The sequence below is a fragment of the Oryza sativa genome, chromosome 4 (genome assembly GCF_034140825.1).
Source record: "Oryza sativa Japonica Group chromosome 4, ASM3414082v1".
Taxonomy (NCBI): domain Eukaryota; kingdom Viridiplantae; phylum Streptophyta; class Magnoliopsida; order Poales; family Poaceae; genus Oryza; species Oryza sativa.
In genome coordinates this window covers 32910800-32933922 of record NC_089038.1, presented here as the reverse complement: position 1 = coordinate 32933922, position 23123 = coordinate 32910800, and the positions used below count along the sequence as shown (strand labels likewise).

At 44.7% G+C, this 23123-nt stretch overlaps 4 protein-coding genes and 1 non-coding gene across 10 annotated transcripts; 2 read left to right on the top strand and 3 right to left on the bottom strand.

Moving 5' to 3' along the window:
- Nucleotides 1–681: 681 nt before the first annotated feature.
- On the top strand, nucleotides 682–2079 carry LOC4337151 (transcription termination factor MTERF15, mitochondrial). The gene has a single exon (XM_015778939.3). It carries the CDS (start codon nucleotides 689–691, stop codon nucleotides 1868–1870), a length of 1182 nt encoding a protein of 393 aa, XP_015634425.1. The 5' UTR covers nucleotides 682–688; the 3' UTR covers nucleotides 1871–2079.
- Nucleotides 2080–2308: 229 nt separating this feature from the next.
- LOC4337150 (DNA polymerase I A, chloroplastic-like) lies at nucleotides 2309–9445 on the bottom strand. Of its 2 annotated transcripts, XM_066309658.1 has the most exons (13): nucleotides 9023–9132; nucleotides 8327–8582; nucleotides 7853–8183; nucleotides 7104–7301; nucleotides 6092–6759; nucleotides 5179–5602; nucleotides 4963–5058; nucleotides 4148–4240; nucleotides 3862–4056; nucleotides 3687–3779; nucleotides 3227–3439; nucleotides 3053–3142; nucleotides 2309–2918 (listed from the first exon to the last, which is right to left on the bottom strand). In XM_066309658.1, the coding sequence occupies exons 2-13, from the start codon at nucleotides 8500–8502 to the stop codon at nucleotides 2757–2759; spliced, it is 2739 nt and encodes a 912-aa protein (XP_066165755.1). In that variant the 5' UTR covers nucleotides 8503–8582; nucleotides 9023–9132; the 3' UTR covers nucleotides 2309–2756. The 2 variants fall into 2 exon arrangements, with proteins under 2 accessions (XP_066165755.1, XP_015636766.1); XM_015781280.3 differs by having other exon boundaries at nucleotides 7853–8582; nucleotides 9023–9445.
- Nucleotides 9446–10155: 710 nt separating this feature from the next.
- On the bottom strand, nucleotides 10156–11830 carry LOC107275690 (protein EPIDERMAL PATTERNING FACTOR 2). 4 transcript variants are annotated; one of them, XM_026024715.2, is made up of 3 exons: nucleotides 11288–11830; nucleotides 10948–11033; nucleotides 10156–10849 (listed from the first exon to the last, which is right to left on the bottom strand). In XM_026024715.2, the coding sequence occupies exons 1-3, from the start codon at nucleotides 11397–11399 to the stop codon at nucleotides 10637–10639; spliced, it is 411 nt and encodes a 136-aa protein (XP_025880500.1). In that variant the 5' UTR covers nucleotides 11400–11830; the 3' UTR covers nucleotides 10156–10636. The 4 variants fall into 4 exon arrangements, with proteins under 4 accessions (XP_025880500.1, XP_025880501.1, XP_025880502.1 ...); XM_026024716.2 differs by having other exon boundaries at nucleotides 10156–10846; nucleotides 11288–11829; XM_026024717.2 differs by having other exon boundaries at nucleotides 10948–11024; nucleotides 11288–11825.
- A 768-nt stretch (nucleotides 11831–12598) lies between these two features.
- TRNAW-CCA (transfer RNA tryptophan (anticodon CCA)) lies at nucleotides 12599–12670 on the top strand. Its single transcript has one exon. It is a non-coding gene; the product is annotated as a tRNA-Trp (tRNA).
- A 1519-nt stretch (nucleotides 12671–14189) lies between these two features.
- LOC9270267 (transcription factor TGAL6-like) lies at nucleotides 14190–22894 on the bottom strand. 2 transcript variants are annotated; one of them, NM_001424312.1, is made up of 11 exons: nucleotides 22773–22894; nucleotides 20542–20711; nucleotides 19687–19776; nucleotides 16483–16672; nucleotides 16280–16354; nucleotides 16035–16094; nucleotides 15846–15923; nucleotides 15694–15757; nucleotides 15300–15580; nucleotides 14940–15173; nucleotides 14190–14851 (listed from the first exon to the last, which is right to left on the bottom strand). In NM_001424312.1, exons 3-11 carry the CDS (start codon nucleotides 19737–19739, stop codon nucleotides 14693–14695), a joined length of 1194 nt encoding a protein of 397 aa, NP_001411241.1. In that variant the 5' UTR covers nucleotides 19740–19776; nucleotides 20542–20711; nucleotides 22773–22894; the 3' UTR covers nucleotides 14190–14692. The 2 variants fall into 2 exon arrangements, with proteins under 2 accessions (NP_001411241.1, XP_025880678.1); XM_026024893.2 differs by lacking the exon at nucleotides 22773–22894 and having other exon boundaries at nucleotides 14213–14851; nucleotides 17985–19776; nucleotides 20542–20658.
- Between the last annotated feature and the right edge of the window lie 229 nt (nucleotides 22895–23123).

The window sequence follows — 23123 nt, the reverse complement described above, 5'->3', positions numbered from 1 at the left end:
TATGCATATCTTATTTTCCTCTACTGCATGGACTCAAGACAATATTTGGCTGGCTGGCTGGCTCACCCTGTTTGTTATCCTTTCATGGACGTAGTATAATAATGAGATAATCTCATGTTTGCCGATGTCTTAAGTATATAATACTACGTCTGTTTTTTAATATATGATGCCGTCGATTTTTTATAAACATTTGGCCATTCGTTTTATTCAATTTTTTTACAAATATAAAATTAAGTCATGATTAAATAACATTTGACGATAAATCAAGTAAAAAAAAGATAATTACATAATTTTTTTTTGGGAAATTACATAAATTTTTTTAATAACATAAATGGTCAAACGTATAAAAAAATCAACGGTATCATATATTAAAAAAATGTAAAGAATAGTAATCAGTAAACCTGTTTTTCCCGGTGAATATAAGGGCAAACTACTGTCACGGTTCGCACTTCGCAGGCTGGGGAAATGCGAGGAACGCCGATTGGAAGGCCGCGTGAACTACTTTTAATAAAGGCCCACTTAAAACAAAGTTGGCACAACACTATTCATTTACTCTGGGTGTTGGATGCGGGCCAAAGTTAGCCCAACCAAACAGCTTGAAGTGGATCTTGTACTTTTGTGGATAGGAATAAGTTCATCTGAGATCCCTTAAATCGATTCCTCACCACGGACGTCCGTCCTGGAATCCATGGCGCTGCGGCGTTTCGCCGTCGCCGGCCGCGTCCTCCTCCACCGTGTGGAATCCCTTCCACCTCCGCGCCCGCCGCTCGCGTTCCTCTCCTCCGAATCCCGCGGCCACCTCGTCCGCCGCTTCTCCACCCCCTCTTCCACCCCACCGCACTTCATGGTCCAGTACCTCGTCTCCAAGTGCGGCCTCTCGCCGGCGGCCGCCGCCAAGGCCGCCCCGCGGTTCGCCCACCTCGACTCGGCGTCCAGGCCCGACGCCGCGCTCGCCTTCCTCCGGTCTCAGGGCCTCACCCGCGCGCAGGTCCGCGAGGTCGTGTCGTGGAAGCCGGAGCTGCTGCTCAGCGACGTCGACGCCACCCTCGACCCCAAGTTCCGCGCCGTCCGCGCGCTCGGCCTCGGCCGCGCCGACGTCGCGCGCCTCTTCGCCCTCTACCCGCCGGCGCTCACCTACGGCATCCACACCAACCTCCTCCCGCGCGTCCTCTTCTGGATCGACTTCCTGGGGTCCGCCAAGTTACTGATGAAATGGCTCGCCAAGACGTGGCTGCTCCGGTACAGCGTCGACGCCCTCCTCCGCAACCTCTCCACGCTCCGATCCCTCGGCGTCCAGCAGAGCCGCATCACCACCACGGTGCGGATGCAGCCGACGCTGATCACGCAGACGCCGGCCAGGTTCCAGAAGCTGGTCGGCCGCGTCGAGGCGTGCGGCGTCCCGCCAAGCTCCGGGATGTACATGTGGGCCTTCTTCGCGCTGCACAACGTCAGCGAGGGCAGCTTCCGTGCCAAGAAGGCGGCCGTGGTGGGAGCCGCGGGCTGCACGGAGGAGGAGTTCGACGCCATGTTCCGCCGCGCGCCGTGCCTCGTGTTCGTGCCCGCGGCGCTGCTGCGGCGGAAGGTGGAGTTCCTGATGGCGGAGGCCGGGTGCGACGCGACGCACATCGTCACCAACCCCGTGCTGCTGACGCTGAGCCTCGGCAAGCGGATGGCGCCGCGGTGCCGCGTCGTGGAGGCGTTGCGGTCCAGGGGCGTGGGCATCGGGAAGAAGGCGAACCTGGGGAGCGTGATGAGATATCCGGAGGACAAGTTCGTGGAGCGGTACGTACTCAGGTACAAGGAAGAGGTACCTGAACTCCTCGAGCTGTATCCTCCCCGACTTTGCAAGGGAAGCTCGCAGACACGGTGACATTTCTGCGAGGTTGTGTTGTGTTACATCCATAGGTTGAGCTTGTTGTTAAGGGTACATTATTATTGAAGAAGTGTAAAACATTCGATTCTGAAATATCTACCCATTTCGTGTTTCACATATTGGGTCTGTAAAACATTCGATTCTAAAATTTCTGCCCGTTTCTTCGGGTTAATTCTAAAATAATTAACCCTTCTTCTTTTGGGGGAGATAGCAGGTGTGAGTGTGTGACTGACCAGTTTCATGTCATTTGTTTCAAATTCATGATCAATCTTAGATAATTTAATCTTTTTCATCATAGGTTCATTGTTACCGTCGCTTTTACACTTTTCGATTTGAGGTTGCTCTTCGGACTTTGTGGGCCATGTGGCATCCGGCCATTTTAAGGATGGAGTTCCCCCTGGCTATATTCAGGTATTCATTCAGCTAACCACAATATGTCCAAATAATGTAGAGTAACAGGTTGAGGAACGTTCATCAAACAAGCTGCGGTGTGTAGTAGCAGAGTCAGACATAAGCAGAATTGGTCAGCTAACCTAATACTACATCAGCATGCTAAACAAATCTTATAAACAACGCATGCCTAGTTTTTCCTACTTCCCTCCAAGAGTCCAGTCTCCAGATTACTACACGTGACACAAAAATGACATTCCTACTTGGAAGAATGTGGAAGTCAAGCTATTCAGCCTACATTGTACAGTGCCTTCGCTGCAGACTGCTCATTGCCCTGGTTAGCCGAATGGTTATGCATGCCTCCCGGACACCAGGGCAAACCTCTGTTCTGGCAGCTCATACCAGCTGAGAACATATTTCATCGTTGAGTTTGAAGCACTCCCGAGATGCAACTATGCAGCCTTAGGAGTTAATTGGGGAAGAGTATGGCAACCTACTTGGCTGCATACCAATTCTGCGCACACTTGGCATCAACAGCCAGTTCAACATTCAAGATGTTGGTGCCGTAGAAGGGCTTGGACATGCATTCAACCACAATCGACTTGGCCAGATCGGCAGATTCCGTAGGCCCTTCCAGTATCACTTCATCGTGCACCTGAAAGACGGAGCTATCAGTTCTGCAAGGTGTTACACCTAACGGATAAAGGGAAACCAGATAATACTGCGAACCTATCAAGAAACAATTTAAGATCCACAACTAGCCATTAATCATGCCTAATTGTTTTGTACCTGCAAGAGAAGCCTCCAACCGAGTTCCTTAAGACGAGCATTCCGATCTATCTCGAGCATAGCACACATAGCAACATCTGCTGCGCTGCCCTGTGAAGTTACAAAACACTACAATTTCAGCATAGAAGAGACACTACCAAGCACAACTTTTGAGTTGTCATAGACGGTAATGACCTGTACTGGTGCATTGATAGCAGCTCGCTCAATGTGACCCCTTTGACCAGAAGTTGCATGAGCCATGTTAGGAAAGCGGCGCGACCGCCCGAGCAAAGTGTAAACTTCACACTTCTCCTGCGCTAATTCTTTTTGTTTCATTTGCCAAGCTAAAACCTCTTTTCTATCCCTGTACCAGAGTTTCAGGGTATCCTTTGCTTCCTTGACAGAGACCTGCCAAGGGAAGAAATTATAGATGTGCAGTGATCTTTGAAAACAGCGACGGAAAGTACAGGGGACTGCATCTTTTTACATTAATAGGAGAGCAGTTGTACAATGCTTCAACAGTAAATCTAACAAGTATGACTAATGGTCATGTGCAAGCTGTTTATGGTTCCCAGATGGTCAGTCAAAGCGGGTAACAAGTGAAGTGCGTACTTAAGCTAGTAAAGAATCAGGTATGTTCATAACAAGTTCATACCTTCCAATCTCGAGCAAGCCCAACAGGTGTTTTTCCATATGCAATGGAGAAATTAAGCATTTTAGCTTTCCGCCTCTCAGCACCAAAGGCATCCTAAATCACAAATAGAACATATAACTTTATTTGATTCTGCATAAATACATGACTCTTAAAAATACTATTGGAGCTGTGGTACCTTCAACAAGGGCACAGGAGGTTTCTCTTGGCCAGGTTGAGGATGCCATTCAAGAAGTACTTTCTTTTCTTCAACAGCATCACGGATATGCTGGTACATGTTCATAGCTGTCCTGGAATGGAAGTCACCACCAGCTTTGAAAGCATCTAACATGCTTTTACAACTAGCAAGATGTGCCAAGATCCTGAGCTCCAGCTAAACAGAAAAAAAAAAAACCCTTTATTCACTTGTGCTAGTGCAAAATTATTCTGGAACTTTGTTGAGCATCAGCCAACATACAACATACCTGACCATAATCAGCAACGATGAGAGAGTTCCCTGGAGCTGCAACAAAGGCTTGACGGATTTTATACCGATCCTTTTCCAGTGCAGGTTGATTCTACAATGCAGAAATTAGATCCAGAGTTCAATATATTATTTGGGCGATGATATCACAACTCACAATATGATACAATATGGTGATTACTACACCACCTAAATAAACTGGCCCATATTTTACAGCATTTCGAACAAACGATTCCCATCTAGAAAATATCAAATAATGCAAGAAAAAAAGATTAGATTATTCATCGTTAACATTAAATTCATTGAAAAATCTGTCCTTAGTTTCAAAATTAATATTTGGTACACCCATTCATCGACTTAGCAGCAAAAATGGATCAATGACCACTGGTAGCTTAGCTTGTCTCATTTTATTCATTAAGTAAATTATGTTAACTGATGAATGCATCAATGTCTAAGAAACCATCACAGTACTTCGCTCTCAGCAGTTACAGTATGTATGCGTGTTAAGACACACAAACAAATAAAACCCGCATGGTGTACATGTGTAGACCAGTGCTTTAATAACCATTTTAGACAGATCAAAATTTCGGTTAGTTTTCACTAAGTTCACCCAATTCACGTATATTGGACTGTGAAAACAATCCACAGCCTGGCATTAGCAGATTTTAAAATCCATACATGAACCCATTGATTTGTTTATACAAGAGTGAATTATGATTGAAGTTAGGAAGAAAATTCTTTGATAACTATTAGTTTCTCAGCTTCATAATACCCTTATTTATTTATTTATTTAAAAAAACATAAATGAAAAGTCACCTGTAAATTTGGTGTTCTTGCTGACAGACGCCCTGTTTCTGTATTTATATTTAATGAACAGTGGATCCGCCCCTCGTCACATGATATATGATTCCCCTATCAAAAAGTAATAGGAGATAAATAACATTAAGAACTGGACATATAGCTTAAGGTTATGGTAGTTGATGGTAGCCACTCAAGCCTAACTGCTACAGATGGGGTCAGCTCACTGCTCACCTGTAAGGGAAGAATAAAGTTGGATATCAACGAGTCAATAGAACAAATCTCACAGAGAGCCGCAATGGCATGGCATGCTTCCTTTCCTTTCTTTCCTCCTCCAAATGCTTCATATGCAGTTCCATAAGAGGCAGTGTCGTTTAGATCATGCTCAGAAATTTCTGAATCACCACTGTCATCATCCTCTACATCATCTGTTGTGTAAACAAGATCAGTTGGCAGTTTACCAGCCAAACTTCTCAATGCATCTCCACTTACTGAAGGCCAGCCACTTGCAGTAAATAGATCAGTTTTCAGATCTTCCACAATGCTGAAAAGTTCAATAGTACAATACTTTGGAGTTTTCTTGCCCTCTGCAATAAGGCTTCCATCATTTGGTACTTTAATAGTTCTACTCTTTGGCAAAGTTTCACCAGGTTTGCATCTGCACATATATTAAGAGCATCAAAACTTCTGTGCAAGAAATGTCTACAAGAGATAAAAAAGAAAAGGACAGAAGGTTCCATTTAACTCTTTTGTTTCATTGATACATGGAAACACATATTATACCTAGTTACAATCCAAGACCCAAAACATATGAACTACAAAAGTTTCTACTTTCTACAAAAGTTTCTACTTTCTAGAATAGTAGGTGAACTGAAATCTGCTCCCTTTTTTTTTTTGTTCTGCATTCAGTAAACACAACACAGGGTACTGTTTTATTTTAAAATAGAAGGAATTATTCATGCAAGCTCAATATATGAAGTTGATTTGCTAAGCAAGGTCACCTTCTACAATATAGACATATTTAGAGTTTGCTATCATAATTACCATCTAACCTAGTGGATGTCCTGGATAAGAATGCATAGAATTATGTATACAAGGACCAAAAACATGTATTTAGTAAGAGACTGCAGCAGACTGAGGGTTGTACCTATTCTCTATACCACCAAAGAACAGTTGGCGAATCTGAGTATCACTGTTCACGTTCATGTATTTTGCATCAGGACAATATTTAGATGCCCATTTCCGAAATTTATCCGCAGCTAGTTTTCGCTGTGCAACAGCAACCTTTTCAATTTCTGAAAGGTAACCACGGTCGACTAGCATTCCAGCTGTTTCCATCTTGACAAGAAGGGCACCAAAAGGACGCCAATACTCCTCGTAGAAATCATACATTGAACCTCTAGGGCAACCATCAAAAGTCCAGTGCTTTTTTTCCAGCTTGCTTTTCAAACTTTCATAAAGTCGTAAGGTACTCATTGAATCTAATGAAGAATAACAGATCCACATTTCTCTGTCATCCCTTTGTAATACTTCGACAGGCTCCATAGAGATAATTTTCCCTGCAGATCCATCCTTTTTAATCTTTTTCCAACCAAAGATGGTTTTCATTGATCTCTTTCCAATCTTTTGTAATTCCTTTGGTACAACACCCATGACCCTGTGATCATTTGTAAGTCCTTCAAGTGAATATCCTCCATCAATTCTTCTTGAAGAGTCCCAAAGTCGTGCAAGATGCATCGTATCAGCATGAAACCCAGCAACTTTGATTCCATAGTTCTCTATGACATGGCTATCAAAACTATAGTTGTGCCAAACCTACATGAGAAAATCAGGACATCTGTTTAGAAAACTTGCAAAGATGCTAGCGGTAGTAGAGATGCAATCCTATAATTCCTAGAAGTTCAAAGAAGTATCAAAACTTTAGTCAGGGATTCAGAAAAAAACATAGCATCAACCTAAGCTGTAGTAGAAAATTAACATGCAAGTCTGCATTAAATGTGTAATATAAACATTCCACTGTATTGTAAACAATATTCTAGTTCACGGTTCCATTTATATTGTTTGTCTGTATTAGTAACACAAAAGAAGGGAAAGCAGACAACCCTAGATAGTAGATTCGCTACTTCCCACATAAGAAAAACAAGGACACAAAGCCACACCTTCCTGATTGAGGGGTCCTCAAAAAATGGAGCAAACTCCATGAGGACATCTCGCCCACCATCCAGCACGTCCACCCAAATGCATGTTTTTCCATTTCCAAAATCAGCTTCTGCATCAGAGTTGCCAGAGTAGATGCTAAAGCAAATGACCTCTCCATGGCTAACTGGTGTCTCTTGTTTAACATCAATATTAGCTACCTGCATAACAGTGTGCTCTCCTGAATTATAATAAACTAACAAGAAGTCAATTGGCACAAAATACAGAACATTTTACATAATTTGATTGCCAGGTAACTATTGAATCAAGATGGTAAAAGAGATCATCATTGCGATTTCATTATTTGTGAGACCTATTTTGCCCTTAAGTTGTCATTGATATTGTATTCACTCATAACAAAGAGTAAGAGCAGCAAAACAAACAGGCATGCAACACAATGCTTCACAGCTTAAGACCTAAGATTGGCAAACTTGCAGAAAAAGCAAAACAAACTTGCACTAAACAGAACTAGATTTCTCAAAGAGAAGCATAAGTAGTACTATTTCAACTATGAAAGATGGGATGTGGGGTGGTGGAGCCATGTGTTGATCATCTCACAGAAAAGCGGGTAGACAGGTAGATACAGGTAAACTTTTTAGAGTTAGTGCCTAACTGAAAATGTTAGTACACGTCATACGATGACAGGTGATGCGAATTAGCCACTTTATACAGACATAAAAAAATCAATCAATGAGGGGTTTTCATTCCATACCTCTGTGTCACATGCATGAATAAAGTTTTTGTACTTTGAAGTAAGCAATTGAACAACACTCCTAGCTGACTTCACATTGTCAACCACCAGAACTTTGTCGTACACAGTAGCAAGTGCCTTCCTCGCATCTTTAGACTCCTTGGACATGGGTGCCTTAGCTGGAGAATCTTGTACTGTATTCTTGGCTGTGCATTCATGTTCATCTCCATCATAACCATCCCTAGCTTTGTCATCAAACTGCAGGCTTGTCTCGACTTTAGAGATCTTCAGAACGGAAGCATCAGTCTTAGAATCTGGTTGCCATTGAGTCTTCAGTTCAGAGCCACTAGACCTGTTGAGTGGTTTAATGTCATCGTTAACAACACTGGTCAGTGCTGACACAGCACTTGCAGCTTGATTCCTCGTGTTATGCTTTGCCAACTCCATGTTAGCATGCCTATTTGCAAGAGAATTAGGAGTCATTCTTTCTCTTACATTGTACAATGAAGAATAGTTGGAACTTTTGTGATCTTCCAAAGGTTCGTGATGAAGAATTCCTGTTCGTAGATGAGTAGAACCTTTATAAATAGTGTTTCCCACGTTATTCCTGGTTTTGATCGAGGATATCCTCTTGCTCTCCTCAAGCCATTCTTGTGCATTACTTTGCACATTGAAGTTGGTATACACTCCAATTTTGAAAGCACTGTTGTCTGTAACTCCAAGGCCCGAGCTACTATGCGAGTAGTCCTGCCTAACAATAAGAACATTCCTAATGTGAGAGATGGAACCAGAATGCCACATGCTTAATAACCATTTGACTACTATGAACATTTTATGAACACACTATCATTTGACAGGAAGTAGCAAAGTTTAGCCAAACACTACTAGGTGCAATTGTTCAAGTTCCTAAAAGGCATAGGACGTTCACAGCAAGGAATACTTACTCACTCATCCCTGGATTAGTTCATTATTAATCCAGAACACAGCACAAGGTTTGAAAAACAAATAGTATCAACAGCACAACGACCAGGAGCATTGGGCTGAACCTAAACCGGCATCCAAACCATCGCGCGTGAACCTCGAATCGAATGAGTAGTACCACTACCAACACTCAACCACGCATCCAATACGCACGAAACTCACCGAACAAATCACAAAATCAGCAACCAACCAACACAGGAACACAGCTACCTTCCGCCTCCGATGAACGGCGAGCGGCCGCGGCGGCCGCCGCAGCAGCGGAAGGGCGACGGCGCGGCCCAGAGAGGCGCGGAGCACGGGCACCGCCGCAGCTGCGCGGGCGCCGGCGCCGGGGCCGGAGCGGCCATCGCTATGGAGCTCACCAGCCGCCTCAGCCTCCCCCCTCCCCTCCCTCCTCCCCCTCCCCCTCCCGCTAGCCCACCGCACCCACACCCGAAGCCACCGGGCGCCGTCTTGGGCGACTCCGACGCGGCTACCGCTCGGAGCAGCAGCAGGCGGCGGCGGCGGCGCACGCGGGCATCAGGGCCACTCGACTCGACGAGGAGGAGGCGGGCGGCGCGGCGCGGCGAGAGGAGGGAGACGAAGCGAGGAGAGCTCGGGTTCGCAGAGTTTGGAGAGGAGTGGGAGGGGGATAGAGGAAGGGTTTACGGCAGCAACGGCGCGGCTGGAAAGCGGAAGTGGAAGGGGATTTTCGTTCTTTTTCGCTACGCGCACACGGTGGCGGCCACCAAAACGTTTCACAATCTTGTTGTTTTGCGTGTCTGTGAGTGGTACACGTCGGCAGGCAGAGGTAGGTGCCTCTGTCACTGACATGTGGGTCCGACGAATCATGGACCCACTTGTCAGTGACAAAGGCACGATGTCTTTTAAAGCAGAGAGTATCTCAATCCCGGCAAGCGTGGGCGTTACTGGTTTTTTGGTGGGCTTAACGAAAGATGTTGGAGCGTTAGTTTAGTTTTGTGGACTGTCTTTCGCTGGAGTCGGAGTCAAGCTTAGCTGATTGGTCGATCAGTTTCTTCATGTCTTCAACATGCATGCATGTGCTGAAAGATTATTCAACAACAAAGGGCGCAAGGAATTATAGGAGTGTAATTTTTTTTGGAAGCTTGTGCTTTTGTTCGTACACCATCTGTCCCAAAAATACATATGGAGTCTATCCACGATTCAAGGTATGAACCACCTAGGATATTCTTTTCAGCTTGACAGTTTCTTATCGAAATTCACAAAGCTTCTTATCTAAAATGAAATTTGATCGATCCTTCTTCAGCTGCCCGGAAAAGAAAAAAAAAACACGATGCATTTTTACTTGGCGATCTCCAATTTTATAGGAAGAGGGTGGCATCTCAATCCCTAATTCAATTCGTACGAAGAAAGTGACCCTTGAACAAATTGAGATGCTGATTGAAAGTAAAATAAAATTGCAGGCTTATAACTTAACCTGAACAATCCTTCGAAAGCTGATTTATCCGTGCAATACATGCGTAGAAGAAAAAGGAACTCTTACTAAATCAATCTAGAAGCACACAGCTTTTGTTAGAGCGCGCGCGTCTCCGATACATTCCTACTGAAAAAGAAAAAAAAATCTGACCTGACATCCCAAAATTCTCTAGCTAATGAACCCTGCACTTCTGCAGTACACATAAGTACTAGCTAAGCTAGCTAATTAACGACGACGACGACGACTCTTAATTTACAAACACGTAGCCTAGCTAGCTCGTAAATAACACCAGCGTCACGGCTTTGCATGCAAGCGATCGAGGTATCAGCTGAAATGCATCGCACGACACTGCTCGTTGGTGTCTCTCATGAGATTGATCGAGGTAGCTAGCTGGAGGGCACAGGGTAGCACTTGCCCTTGCACATGCAGCGGTACACCATCGGGCACGGCTCCGCGATGGAGCACTTGAAGCTCACCATGACGCGGTTGCACGGCGAGCAGGCGCCGCACGCGTGCGAGCAGTCCGGCAGGCTCGACCCCGTCGCGCGCACCTCCTCCTGCAGGACGCCGCGGCCGACGTTGTCCCCAGCTGTGGCCTGCTGCGCATGCACGAGGCATGGATCAAAGAGAAGATCAATATATTGGTTAGTTTTTATATACATGGGTGATATGGGCGATCGACGACATGCATATATACCTGTGGTGAGATCACAAGTGTCGCAGTAGCGCTGATCTTTTCGTCTTGTGCACCATGCACCGGTGTTACTACATCATCTGTGGAAACTAATTTAGGAGATATCAAGCAAGCACATTCGGTAAGTGCAAATTAACCAATTGTGCTTATAAACATACAGTCACTGAGTCGCATACTACTAGATTGAGAAATGCCCAGAGGTCTTCTGGCTAGCTCCACAAGGTGGTGGGCTAGACGACCTGGGTTCAAAGCCTCACCCCTCCTAATTATTTGATATTAGGTCCTTCCCTAATATTCTAGTTTTTTTTTTTTTTTTTGCATACTACTAGATATCTCAACTTACAGGGGGGCGATCTGATGCCATCGCCGGTGGCAGCAAGAAGCAGGACGACTGCGAGTATGAGAAGGATGCGGTGGTGACCTCGGGCGTCAGCAAGAGTAGCGTGCCTCCTCATCTCGGCTTCTCAAGCAGAAGATCGAGCTAGCTAGCACAGCTACGCACAAAGGGCATGCAAGCTGAAGGCTCGAAGGAATCAGAGGAGGACGCAAGAACACACGCATATATATATACACACGAACGAACGCGATCGAGTATATGTGTGTGCAGCCATTGATGAGCGACGCAGCGGCGGCAGCGCGCGTCTTTGATTGTGCTTCACATGATCCCCGGCACGGATCACATGGATTCAATGACGGGCCCCCTGCGTGAGCGTGACGCGCCCGGCCGCCTCCTGCATATGCCCCCTGCCGCTGCCGGGTTCGCAGGCGACTAGCGGCAGCTCGAGGCCTCGAGACTAATTAACACCATCGGGTTCGCCTCGCCTGCGCCCGCTCGCTCTGCATGCACGGGACCAGTGCGCGCCCACTCGCCCAGCAAACCAGATACACGCGCGCGTACGGCGCCGCGACGTGCGCGACCCCTCGCTAGTTTATCCGCGGGCACGGCGCATGGCGGTGGGGGGCGCAGCGCGCGGGAGTTCGAATCGCACACCTGCGGGACCGGCGGAACGGTGACACTGCGCGCGCATGCATGCGTATGCGTCGTGCAGACAGGCGGTTCGTGATCGAGCGGATCGGGCGGTGGGGCGGTGTGGAGTGCGGGGGAGCGGGAGCATATGCTGTTGCCATGAATGAAGTAGGTCATTTATTCTTTCTACGTACTGCATCGTGCGAGTACGTGATGCGAGCTAGTGCTACAGTTGGTGAGTTGGAGTACTCACTGCCGACGCATGAGAGCTCCGCCTGTCGTGTAGCTCAGCTCTAGTCAGCTCGTCACGGCATGAGATCAGCGTGAGACGCAGACGAGACCAGCTGCCTGTGCGCCGCTGCCTGCCCGCTGCGCGCGGCCGGGCGGCAAATTCTGCGGCAGTCTTCTGCCGTCTGGTCTCGCGCTGGCTTCTGCGGAGGAAGTGGGGGGTGACTAAAGTGTGACGTTGTAGGGCCAGGATTTCGGACCATTCGGTGGACTGAAGTTTCGCTTTTCCTAATCTATTCCTAGGTGAGTTGGGGAGCTGGTTCCATCGACCGTGACGACCCAACGAACTCACGTAGGCCCGAGCTAATCAATTAGCAAAGGTTGTTGCTTAGTATTGGTTTGCGTTAATCGGAAGACCTAAAACATATTTTGGCAATTGTTTTGAACCATATCACCATTGGATCCGTGGCGCAATGGTAGCGCGTCTGACTCCAGATCAGAAGGTTGCGTGTTCGATTCACGTCGGGTTCAATATCCCGATCCAAGCGGATTTCCTTTTTAATTTTTTTTCTATATGTTCCTGCGTTTCTAAAATTTTCTATATTTCGTTCCTCGTGTAAGTTTCAAAATTTCTTTTCCATTTTCTATATTTCTATGTTCCCTGCGTTTCTAAAGTTTTCTACATTTCCTTCATCGTATTACCCTATAAGTTTCAAAATCGTATACCCTATAAGTTTCAAAGTTTCTTTTCCATTTTCTATATTTCTATGTTCCCTGCGTTTCTAAAGTTTTCTACATTTCCTTCATCGCATTACACTAGAAGTTTCAAAAAGAGTAAAGTCCATCACCGGTCCCTAAATTTGTACCGCTGTGTCATCCCGGTCCCTAAACTCTTAAATCGACCGTTCAGATCCTCAAACTTATTCAACTGTGTCATCCCGGTCCCTAAACTTGTGGATCACTCGTTTAGATCCTCCAAATTGTTCAGTTGTGTCACCCCGGTCCCTAAACTTGGATTTGAATATCATATTGGTCAAATAGGACGGTCTAAAGACTTTATATTTAAAAATAATTCATAACTTTTTTATGTGAACTCTAATGAAGACAAACTTTATATCAAAATTGTAGCCCTCGATGTGACCTACAACTTTGTAGTTGAAAAGTTTTTGAATTAAAACTGTTTAGGGTTCCAAAATATTGTTGCATGTTTATAGATTTTGAAATTTTAAATTTAAAATTACATTTTGGGACAAAAAATGACTTAAAATAAAAAAGGCTACAATTTTGATATAAAGTTTGTCTTCATTAGAGTTCACATGAAAAAAATATGAATTATTTTTAATATAAAATTTTTAGACCGTCCTGTTTAGGGACCGAGGTGACATAACTGAACAAGTTAGATGACCTAAACGAGTGATCTGCTAAGTTTAGGGACCGGGATGACACAATCGAACAAGTTTGAGAACATGAACGGTCGATTTGCGAGTTTAGAGACCGGGATGACATAGCGGTACAAGTTTAGGGACCGGTGATGGACTTTACTCTTTCAAAAATTTCATTTTCATTTTCTATATTTCCTTGTATTACCTATAAGTGTGAAACCCTTATTTTTATTTTTTCTATTTCCTTATATTATCCTATAAGTATGAAAGTATCCTTTTCATTTTTTATATTTTCTTCTATGTACTACTCCCTTAGTCTCAAAATATAAATACTTTTAGCAATGAATCTGAACAACTGTTTGTCCGAAATCATAGCTAAAATGCTTATATTTTAAGACGGGAGGGGTATATACAAACTATCTAAAAAGATAATATTAGAACTAACATGTACCATAGTTTATCATCACCTCAATTGTACCATAGTTTATCATCATCTCAATTGTTTAGCTATTTTTACCATCCTCTCTCTTTTTCTCACTTTACCAGTATTAATATAAATCTCTTGGAGCACTTGCGCAGGACACCATGTGTTCACCCACGCACTAGTAAGCCATGCTACGTAATACGGTTAGCCATGTTAGCAGAGACCAAATCTCAAGGTAAGTTTTGTGGTGGCAGAAACTACTTCAACTTCAGCAAAACATCACTGCATGTTTTTCTAGTTCTCAAGTGAACTAATTTGTTCTCCCATACAATACAATGGCAGTATGTCACCTATGTCTGCCGTACTAGGGAGGAGGAACCGAGCAACACTAGTTACAGATAATTACATCACATGTCTATAAAACCAGCTGTAGAGGCCTCTGGCAATGATACCCAAAACATGTATATATTTACATATTATATTACATCTTCTCTTGTGCCCACATCAGAAAGACCAAAGTTAATTTTGGTTATTTCTTCATCTCAGCAGGCGAACATACACCATTCCTTGGATTGCAGTTGCAGCGGCGCTGCAGAAAGTCGATCACGAGTTGTTCTTCTTCGACGAAGCACAGGTAGAAAGATCTCTTCATCCTTCACTGGCCATTGACCTGACACTGAAGTAGCGAACTAACACGACGAATTGCTACTGATATCTGTAGCTTCTACCGTGACCATATTACGGTGTTTAGCTTATCCCTGAATCGCGCGGGCGAGCTGCCCATAGCGAGCTCAGCGCTCGGAAGCGCTGGAAGTAGTCCCCCAGCGCGAGGAGCCCCCTCGCCGCCTGCCGCGTCGTCAGGATCCTGTGCATCTCCTGCAGCGTCTGCTGCCGGAGATGATCTGCCTGCACACACAAGTCCCAGATGCCATGATGAATGAGACAATGAGGCGATCGGAGTTTTTGGCGGTTGGTTTTGGTTTGGTTTGGTTACCTGGGTAACGAACTGGACGAGGGATCTGAGCTGCTCCACGGCGTTGGCCATGTGCACCATGTAGGCCTCGGGGGAGTCGAACGGGTCGGCCGCCGTCAGGGAGTCCGCGATCGTCTGCTTCAGCTTGTCCATGCCCTGCGAGAGGGCGTCCTCGACCTGCATCGAGGTTTGCTGCAGGCCGCCCACTTCCACGACCTGCTTGTCCGTCAGAGGCTCCAGCTGCGGTCTCAAATTCTGATAGCAGAAGCAACAACGAGAGAGAGAGAGAGAGTTGCCATCATGTCATGTAAAAAAAATCAACTGGCACTAGTGGTTTTGAAGCTCTGGAGTACATGTGTGCAGTGCAGATCGATTAGCTACCTTGAGAACCTCCGATGGCCGGAACCCACCGATCCACAGGAAGAACCGCTCGGTGGGGGTCTTCCACATGCCCGACATGATGTAGAACACGTCGGAGTTGGCGGCTTCCTCTTTCATCTCGAAGAGGCGGTTGTAGTTGTCGAGCCCAGCCTCGACGAGCAACTTGAGCTCCAGGTCCTGGTCCGTCGTCTGCCCCTGCAGCAGCGCATTCCTCAGCTCACCAGTGTTGCGATTCTGCTCGTCCACCCAATGGCTGTACTTAATCTCAAAACCTAAGGCACCTGCATGTACGTAATATGATGAAACCACATAAGCTGGTAATTAGAATGAACAAAAATGTTAAATCTGTGCTGAACATTGTGATCAGAAAGAGCGGCACAACAAAAAACCTAACCTGGATCGATCGGTCCTGTAAATCCAAGATTTGGTTCTCGAAGGCTCCCATTTGCATACACAGCCTGCATCAGAGCAGTTGCAAATTTGCAATGGAGTCAGTGACACAAGTGTAAGCTGAAGTGGCTGCACAACAAATTGTTATCCGTGTACCTGCTGCCTGGCCCGTTGAAGCTCTTGCTCTAACTGCGCTAGTTTCAACCGGCTTGTCTCCAGCTGTTGGATATAAGCCTATGGAACACCATAATCATGCCGATAATGAGGATTTTGTTTTTCAAAAATGGGAAAGCTACAATCTAGCATGGTGACAGCATGTTAGTAGTTAAGTACTTGTCATTTTACCTTTTTCCGCAGGCGGCTTTTCCGTGCAGCCTCTCTGTTTTGTGCAAGTCTTCTGAGGACCTGAATAAATAAGCAGAAAATTATTTTATCTCGCAAGACCAAACTGAATTTAACATATGAAATGGACTGTGAGTTTTGGGAATTTCTCTACTGCATCTTTTAAGAAAAGGAAAAGAGTAATAATTACACGGTTTCATATAATGGAGCAGAGCAGAGATGGTTGGATTGTACTGTGTGATGCTCACCTTGTCTGGCGGCTTGCTTGCCTCCTGATCAACATTTCTCCCTTCCTCCAGAACTACTTGGGGAATTTCTTCTAGCTGCAAATCTCATCAAAATGAGTATTAAACACCCGATCATTCAACAGGCAATTAGTAGAAGCCACAGCTCATAGCTACTCAAAATACTAGAGGAAACAAAATTAAATCAAAGCGGATGTGTTCCTCACCCTATTCTCAAATTTCATCTCTGCCTCCATGATCGTGGATGCACTCGTGGCCTGGCCGTTGTCAACCTTGAACTGCTCGTGACTCCACATGCCAACTGGCGGAGGCCGGTCGTACGCCCCCATTCTGACCGGTGCCGCGAACTGCGTCGACGCCGAGGTCATGTACTCCGGAGGAGAGGCGCTGCTGATACTGAACCAAGTAAAAGAGGATCAGCAGAGTGCACCCTCCCTAAGTGCAAAAAACTAAGGATCGCCACACACTACTTGGAGCAGCAGCTGCAACAAGCTAGGGAGGAAAGGAAGAAGAAAAAAAAGGTGATTCTTTTAAACTGGGAAATGGAATGTGCTCAGCACAGCACAAAGGTTAGAGATAGCTAGCTGTATGCAAAGGCAAATATGCTCTCCCCAAGTGCGGCCGCATGCATCTCCACAAAAGCTTGGGGGATCAAAAGGCGCCATTTTCACTGGGGATTAGAGCACTTTGCCAAAGTGGCATGCAGAGGTTGACAACATGCGCAACAAATGATGATGAATCAAGCTTGATCTGAAGGCTGAGATGACGTTCACTTTGCGAGCGCACTTCCATCAGGGAAGAAAAAAAATTCTTATCATGTGTACGAGTCTAATTGTCAGAATGATCACTAACTCAACAGCCCAGGTCCGATCAGTAGCACAGTCATCTTCAGCCCAACAGTAACAGTAACAGTCTCTCTCACTACAAAGAGGCTGTGATCAGAGGGATAATTAATACTCCCTCTATCCCAAAAAAACTTAACCTAGGCAAGGATGTGACATCTAATATTTCTTAGTACAATAAATCTGGACAACCATTTATCCAGATTCGTTGTACTAGAAAATGTCACATTCTCTTCTAGGTTTAGTTTTTTTTTTTGGGACGGAGGGAGTACGAATCAGTTGCCAGCTTCAAGCTAGTTGCAGCTAGATTGTTAGAAATGATGCGGGAACCTGTGCCTAGTCCTAGTAGAGACGAGAAGAATCTGAGTACTAGCTAGCAGCCTGGACTGCGTGTGCCTGCCCGCGAGTGGCTGGATGCTTGCTTGAGTTCGAGTGGAACCTGGAATCTGGAATCCCAGCCTCCCAGGCAGTGCAGTGCCGGCAGTGTGACGAAGGAAGCAAAGCAGAGTGCGAGTGGTGGCGGCGCTGCCGCTGCGAGCTTTAGCTTTTGCAAAGGCGCGGTGCGTGACGCTGAGAGTGACTCGCTCGCTTCCCTTGCTGCTCCACGGACAAGTTGCCACCTGGTAGCTGCTGCTTCTCCTCAGTGACTCAGATTTGCTTCGTGGGTCCCACTCTTTTTTTGTGGGGTCGGCTGTCTGTCTCAGTCATCATCCTCATATACTACTACTAAGCTATTCCCTCTGTTTCATAGTGCAAGTCATTATAGCATTTTCTATATTCATATTGATGTTAATGAATCTAGACATATATATCATTCTAGATTTATTAATATCATTATAAATGTGGTAAATGCTACAATGACTTACATTGTGAAACGGATGAAGTATAGTCAATCCTGTGCCTTCGATGTCAACCAAGTCCTGAACCAGTGAACCTGAACTGAACTCCATGGGATGTCTGTAATTGTAACTAAGATTCTGGTGATCTAATCCCAAGCACAGAAAGCATGATGACGCAGCATCTATGATCAATCGATCATGATCCATCGTCCATGGAACCCATCTTTGTCTTTGTGAGGATGATGTTACGTGCTGCACGAACGGGCAAAGCAGCAGCAGCAGGAGAAGAAGCTCACTCACTCCCACACGTAGTGGGGGATTTGCCGGGCCAGCACACTGGAGGGACCTTGGTAATGTGTCGCTCAATTATTGGCGGCTCCACTTTGCTTTTGCGCTAAAAGCGAGTGAGGTTGGCCTATCCAGCGCCCACGAAAATGCAAAACCGGTGGGCTTCGTTTTGTCTGCTCACCCTGCAACACCTCCGACCACCGTGGATAGCTCAAACCCCACTATGTGTATGTCCCAACTTATCAGGAATAGCAGTGTGCATTGCTGTATAATGGTCGCCTCATTTTGTCGCATTCACTCCCGCATATATGGGCATCATATATGTATTTACTACCTATATGTTTATTCTAACCAATTTGGAGGGATTGGCTCTAATCTCTAATGGCACAGAAATAAGCTCAAGTTTCTGGTTAGACTGAAGCCTGAAATAACTATGTAACATTTTTTTTAGAGGAATTTAAGGAAACTGTGTTTGCTGTAGACAGTAGTGCACAGTGCACTGCTGGGGAACATGAAAGGACAGATGATGTCAAGGAAGAAAAAAGGAATGCTAGATTGGCTAATCTTTTTTTCTTTTTCTTATGAAACTTTGATTGGTTAGTTAGTGGTGAATGGTGATGCATTGGTCATCGCTCACCACTTTCTTCAGACCCGCAACATCACTTGGGGAGGGCCAAGCAGTAGCCTCTCCTTTGCCCTAAACTGGGTTGGAGATGATGCAAAATGCCTTTTTTTTCTCTAGTGCCCCTGCACTATTTTGCCAAATTAGGACCTCGTCTTTTATTTTTCCGTTGAGGAGTCAACTATCAGGATCCTCTACAACAAGGATCTGACGCATAGTTCATGGCTATTGCCGTGCCCTATTTAGAAACAGCTATGTGCAAGACGCAGAGTTCACGGCTATTGCCGTGCCCTATTTAGAAACAGCTATGTGCAGTGTAAATTCGCAGTAACCTACGGGCTATGAGGAAACCTTTTGATTTGTTCCAAATGGGTGGATGTGGTTGTCTAAACAAGAGAACAAAGCAGAGCATCTATGTTATACTTTCAGAGAATTAGCACAAGGTATCAGTTGATGTCGCACTTCTATCTTAATTGGTGATTCTGAAATCTGGTAGCCAGCGTATTATTATTGTAGGCTTCACCTTTGTCTGTCCTAGCTGACATGATCTCACTTTCGCTGCACCACAGCACTAGTCCACTTGCTGTAATAAATATCTATTCGGTTTACATCATGTTGTGCCACAACTAATGAAAATCTAATGCAAATTGCAATACTAGAATGCGTAAATGGCATCATAGGTGCTAACTCTCTTTCGTTTGACAGCTTGTTCAACTTCAACGTAAAAATGCAGCAATTCTAATTGTCATTTTCCATTTGCTAAATATTAAATAGAGAAAATTCAGAAATAATAAGGGATTCGGTTATAGGAATACACACCTAAGCTTGTGGATGTTAAAATGGTCTTCAAGATAGCCAGGGTAAAGCTCCATTATATCATTCTTGAATTGGTCTCCTCCAATAATAATACTGCATAAATTCATGTGCCAGAGTGGGAATATTAGCTGCATAATTCATAAACAATACTGAAAGTTATGCAGTTGCTCTAGAGTGTCCAGTGTCGCATGAACATGGAAGAAGATATGGTCTTAGAAAATACTCTAAGAAAGATATGTTCTCAGGGAAAAAAAAAGTTTTCGCTCAAGGAACTTTATTCCAACAGTGTAAAGATTATAATGAACATATGGTTTACGAGTGCTATTCCAGACTTACTGGAGAAGCGAATATGATCAGTTTTAGTACCACTCCAGCACTTTGCAGTCCCATTCAAATAAGAAAAGAAACAACGATAGACATGACGAGACAAAATCAAAAACCCTTAGCTATGATGTCTTGGAAGAACTAAAGAATTATCAGATAGCCCACTTATTCAGAAGCTAAAATTTTTCAGAGTCCCCAAGAAAAATCATGTCCTTCTTTCACTAAACGAGTCATCACCGAAGGAGAAAATCCCACCTGATGACTCTGCTGGTTAGGTTAACAGGAAACATATTTTCCTACTTCCTCTCTACTAGGAATGAAAAGATAAACAAGATATGAAAGGCAAGCTGTGGTTTGATGTTTTTTCTTTGTCAATCAGGTAATAAACCCTATAGAAATGCAAGTTATCATTAATTCTAGCACAACAGCACATATAGTGAAAGCCAAAGAGTAGGACTTAACTTGTTCTTCACCAAGATGACACACATAATAAAAACAGAATCAGTGAATCAAATATCCAGAGAAACTTAGTACCTGATAAAGTTCTTCCGTCTAATATGGATGGCCTACAAAGTAGAGCACTGGAACGGTAAATTGCTTAGCACAAGAGACTCCACGGATGTGCTATGTAGCTCAGCTCCAAAGGACACCAGTTAGCCAGAAGAAGTGATGCAGGGTTATATAAAGAGCCACAGCTGCCCTCCCTTCAAAAGAAGAAGCCAAGTATGAAGAGCTTTTAGTATCTAATATTATCACCTGGGCCTCATGCTTAGGATGCACTAATTATTCTTTTCGTAAACTAGTTGGATATGTGAGAAGTTGCTTGCACACAGGAATACATACACACATCCCTCACCACCTAACTAGTAGAGCCAGAAAAAGTCTGCACATGATTCTGACAGAGAAGAAAGATGGTAACTTTCAGGTGTAAAAAAGTAGCACGCTTTTAAGTCTGAGGCACAGCCTTGGTTACTTCGATAGATCGACACACTAGCAAAAATCGATAGTTTCAGATAACCCAGGTGATTGACAGTGCCCTACAAAAGCATGCCAGGAAGCAGTTTCCACACACATTTTTATTACGAAACCGCCAAGCAAAGATGGTTAAATACACCACATCCACTGTCAAATACTGATTAGGCAGAAAGCTGCATGCAAGGAGATTTGGTTTCAGAAAAGGAAGTCTCGTCAGACAAGGCAACACTAACTCATATGCCATAACTGAGCATAGTTAAGAGATTTAGTTTGTCACCCAAGGGGACATAATAAAGTTGTAAACACTACTAGTTAGTACTCCAGTTATTACAGGCACAGTACAAATACCACACAAGTAAACTGAACTTATCAGGACTTAATCCCATTGCTAGAGTGCCCCTGTTGCCTCATGAAGGCAAGCAGGATTTAACTAATATTCAGATTGTTAGCTAGGCAGCCGAAAAGATCATCCAACCAATTTTATTAAGAGCGAGGTAATACGATGACCCTATAATGGGGCTCATGTTAGATTCCATGATGCAATTAGGGGACATCACTAGATTCAGCAACTTGGCTGCTCGGTGGAACTTCCCATTTCTGGGGTATCCCTCCTTGATCACTAAACCTCCTCAACCTTCCCAAAAAGATGCCCCCTTTACACCTTTCTTTTTTTTCCCTCATCCTATGCTACTTGTCTTCCTTCCTGGTTGCTTTTTTGGTGGTGTGCCCATATCATGTTTCTTTAATTAGCTATATGATCTTGAGGGTTTCTGTTCTCAAGAGGAACAGATCATGCTAAGCATCTAGCTATTTCATTTCTCAACACAAGTAAGTAGACACGCCTAGCAAGAACTTACACAAGTAAACATGGAGGTGAAGTACCATGAAATTCAGTCAATATCAAAGTATACACCTCAAAGAAACAATCGATTTTCGCATAACAGTGTCTGACAACTAACTACTAGGTCTAAGTCGTTACACTATTTGGCAATCATTGTCCATGATCCATATCTTTCCCAAAAGCAGCAAGAAATTACACCACACATATAATACTCTGAACTAACACAAATTAAATAAAACACCGAGGAATATATAATAGAAGTATGAGTGCAGTGGGGCACCTCCTCTTTTGCGAATTGCGTAACGCTTGGTGCGTGACGACGAAGAATTCCCCTTTGCCATAAAGGCGCAAAAGAAGAAGAACCTTTCGACCCCGGCTAACCTAAAGTTAGAAGAAGAGATAAGATAAAGCACTATAAGAGAAATTAATTAGTGTGGTAATCAGGCAGGGGCAGCAATGATGCGTTATTGTTAATGTTGCAAATTCGCAAACCCCCAAACCTCAAGATCAAGGTCGTGGCCATGGCCATGGCCATGCTCTCTGATGGAAGCATTATTAAAGAGGCCCCCCCGATGTCGCCGTCGCGATGCGGTTTTTTCTTCCCCTCGGCGAGGAGGAGATGAAATGCGCCGCAACAGTCATGGTGGGCTAGGGCTAAACCCGCTAACCCCTCGGCTGTGGCTGCGGATGGCTAACCCTAGCCGATTCCTTCGTGGCATTGCCTTCCTTTTGGCTTGATTGGTCTTGCGCCCTTCTTTCCCCACCCCCTCTCGCTTTTGCAGCACCCAACCTTTTCAATCCTCATCATCCGCTGTACGAAATTCAGCGAATTTTTTTTTTCGCGAACGCAATTCAGCGAAATTTTCCGATGAAAAAGCCAGCAGATCTCTATTCCCCTGAATCTCACTATAAATCTGATCAGGATAAGAAATTAGAGAAAATTACTTACCTGGAATTCCGGACATTTTTCCTGGATGATTGAACGGATTCAGAACCGGGAAAATTACTTGTTCAGCATCGAGATGAGATTCTCTCTCTCGCTCGTAGGCAGGAACAGCGACAGCATTTCGCAGATGGCGATTGGAGTATCGGAGCAATAATTGTGGGGGAGCTTGCATTGCACTTGCTGGCTGCATCGATTCTGGGCCGAGACGAACACTGGCTACCACCCAGGTGGTGGAGTGGTGGGCCAAGCTTGTGTGTGTTTTTACCTTCGGATCAAAGTAAACGGCAGATCTCTCCACCATCTGCCTCACGATTCCCAAACAAGAAAAAGGTCAACCGTCTAAGAGCAGGTACA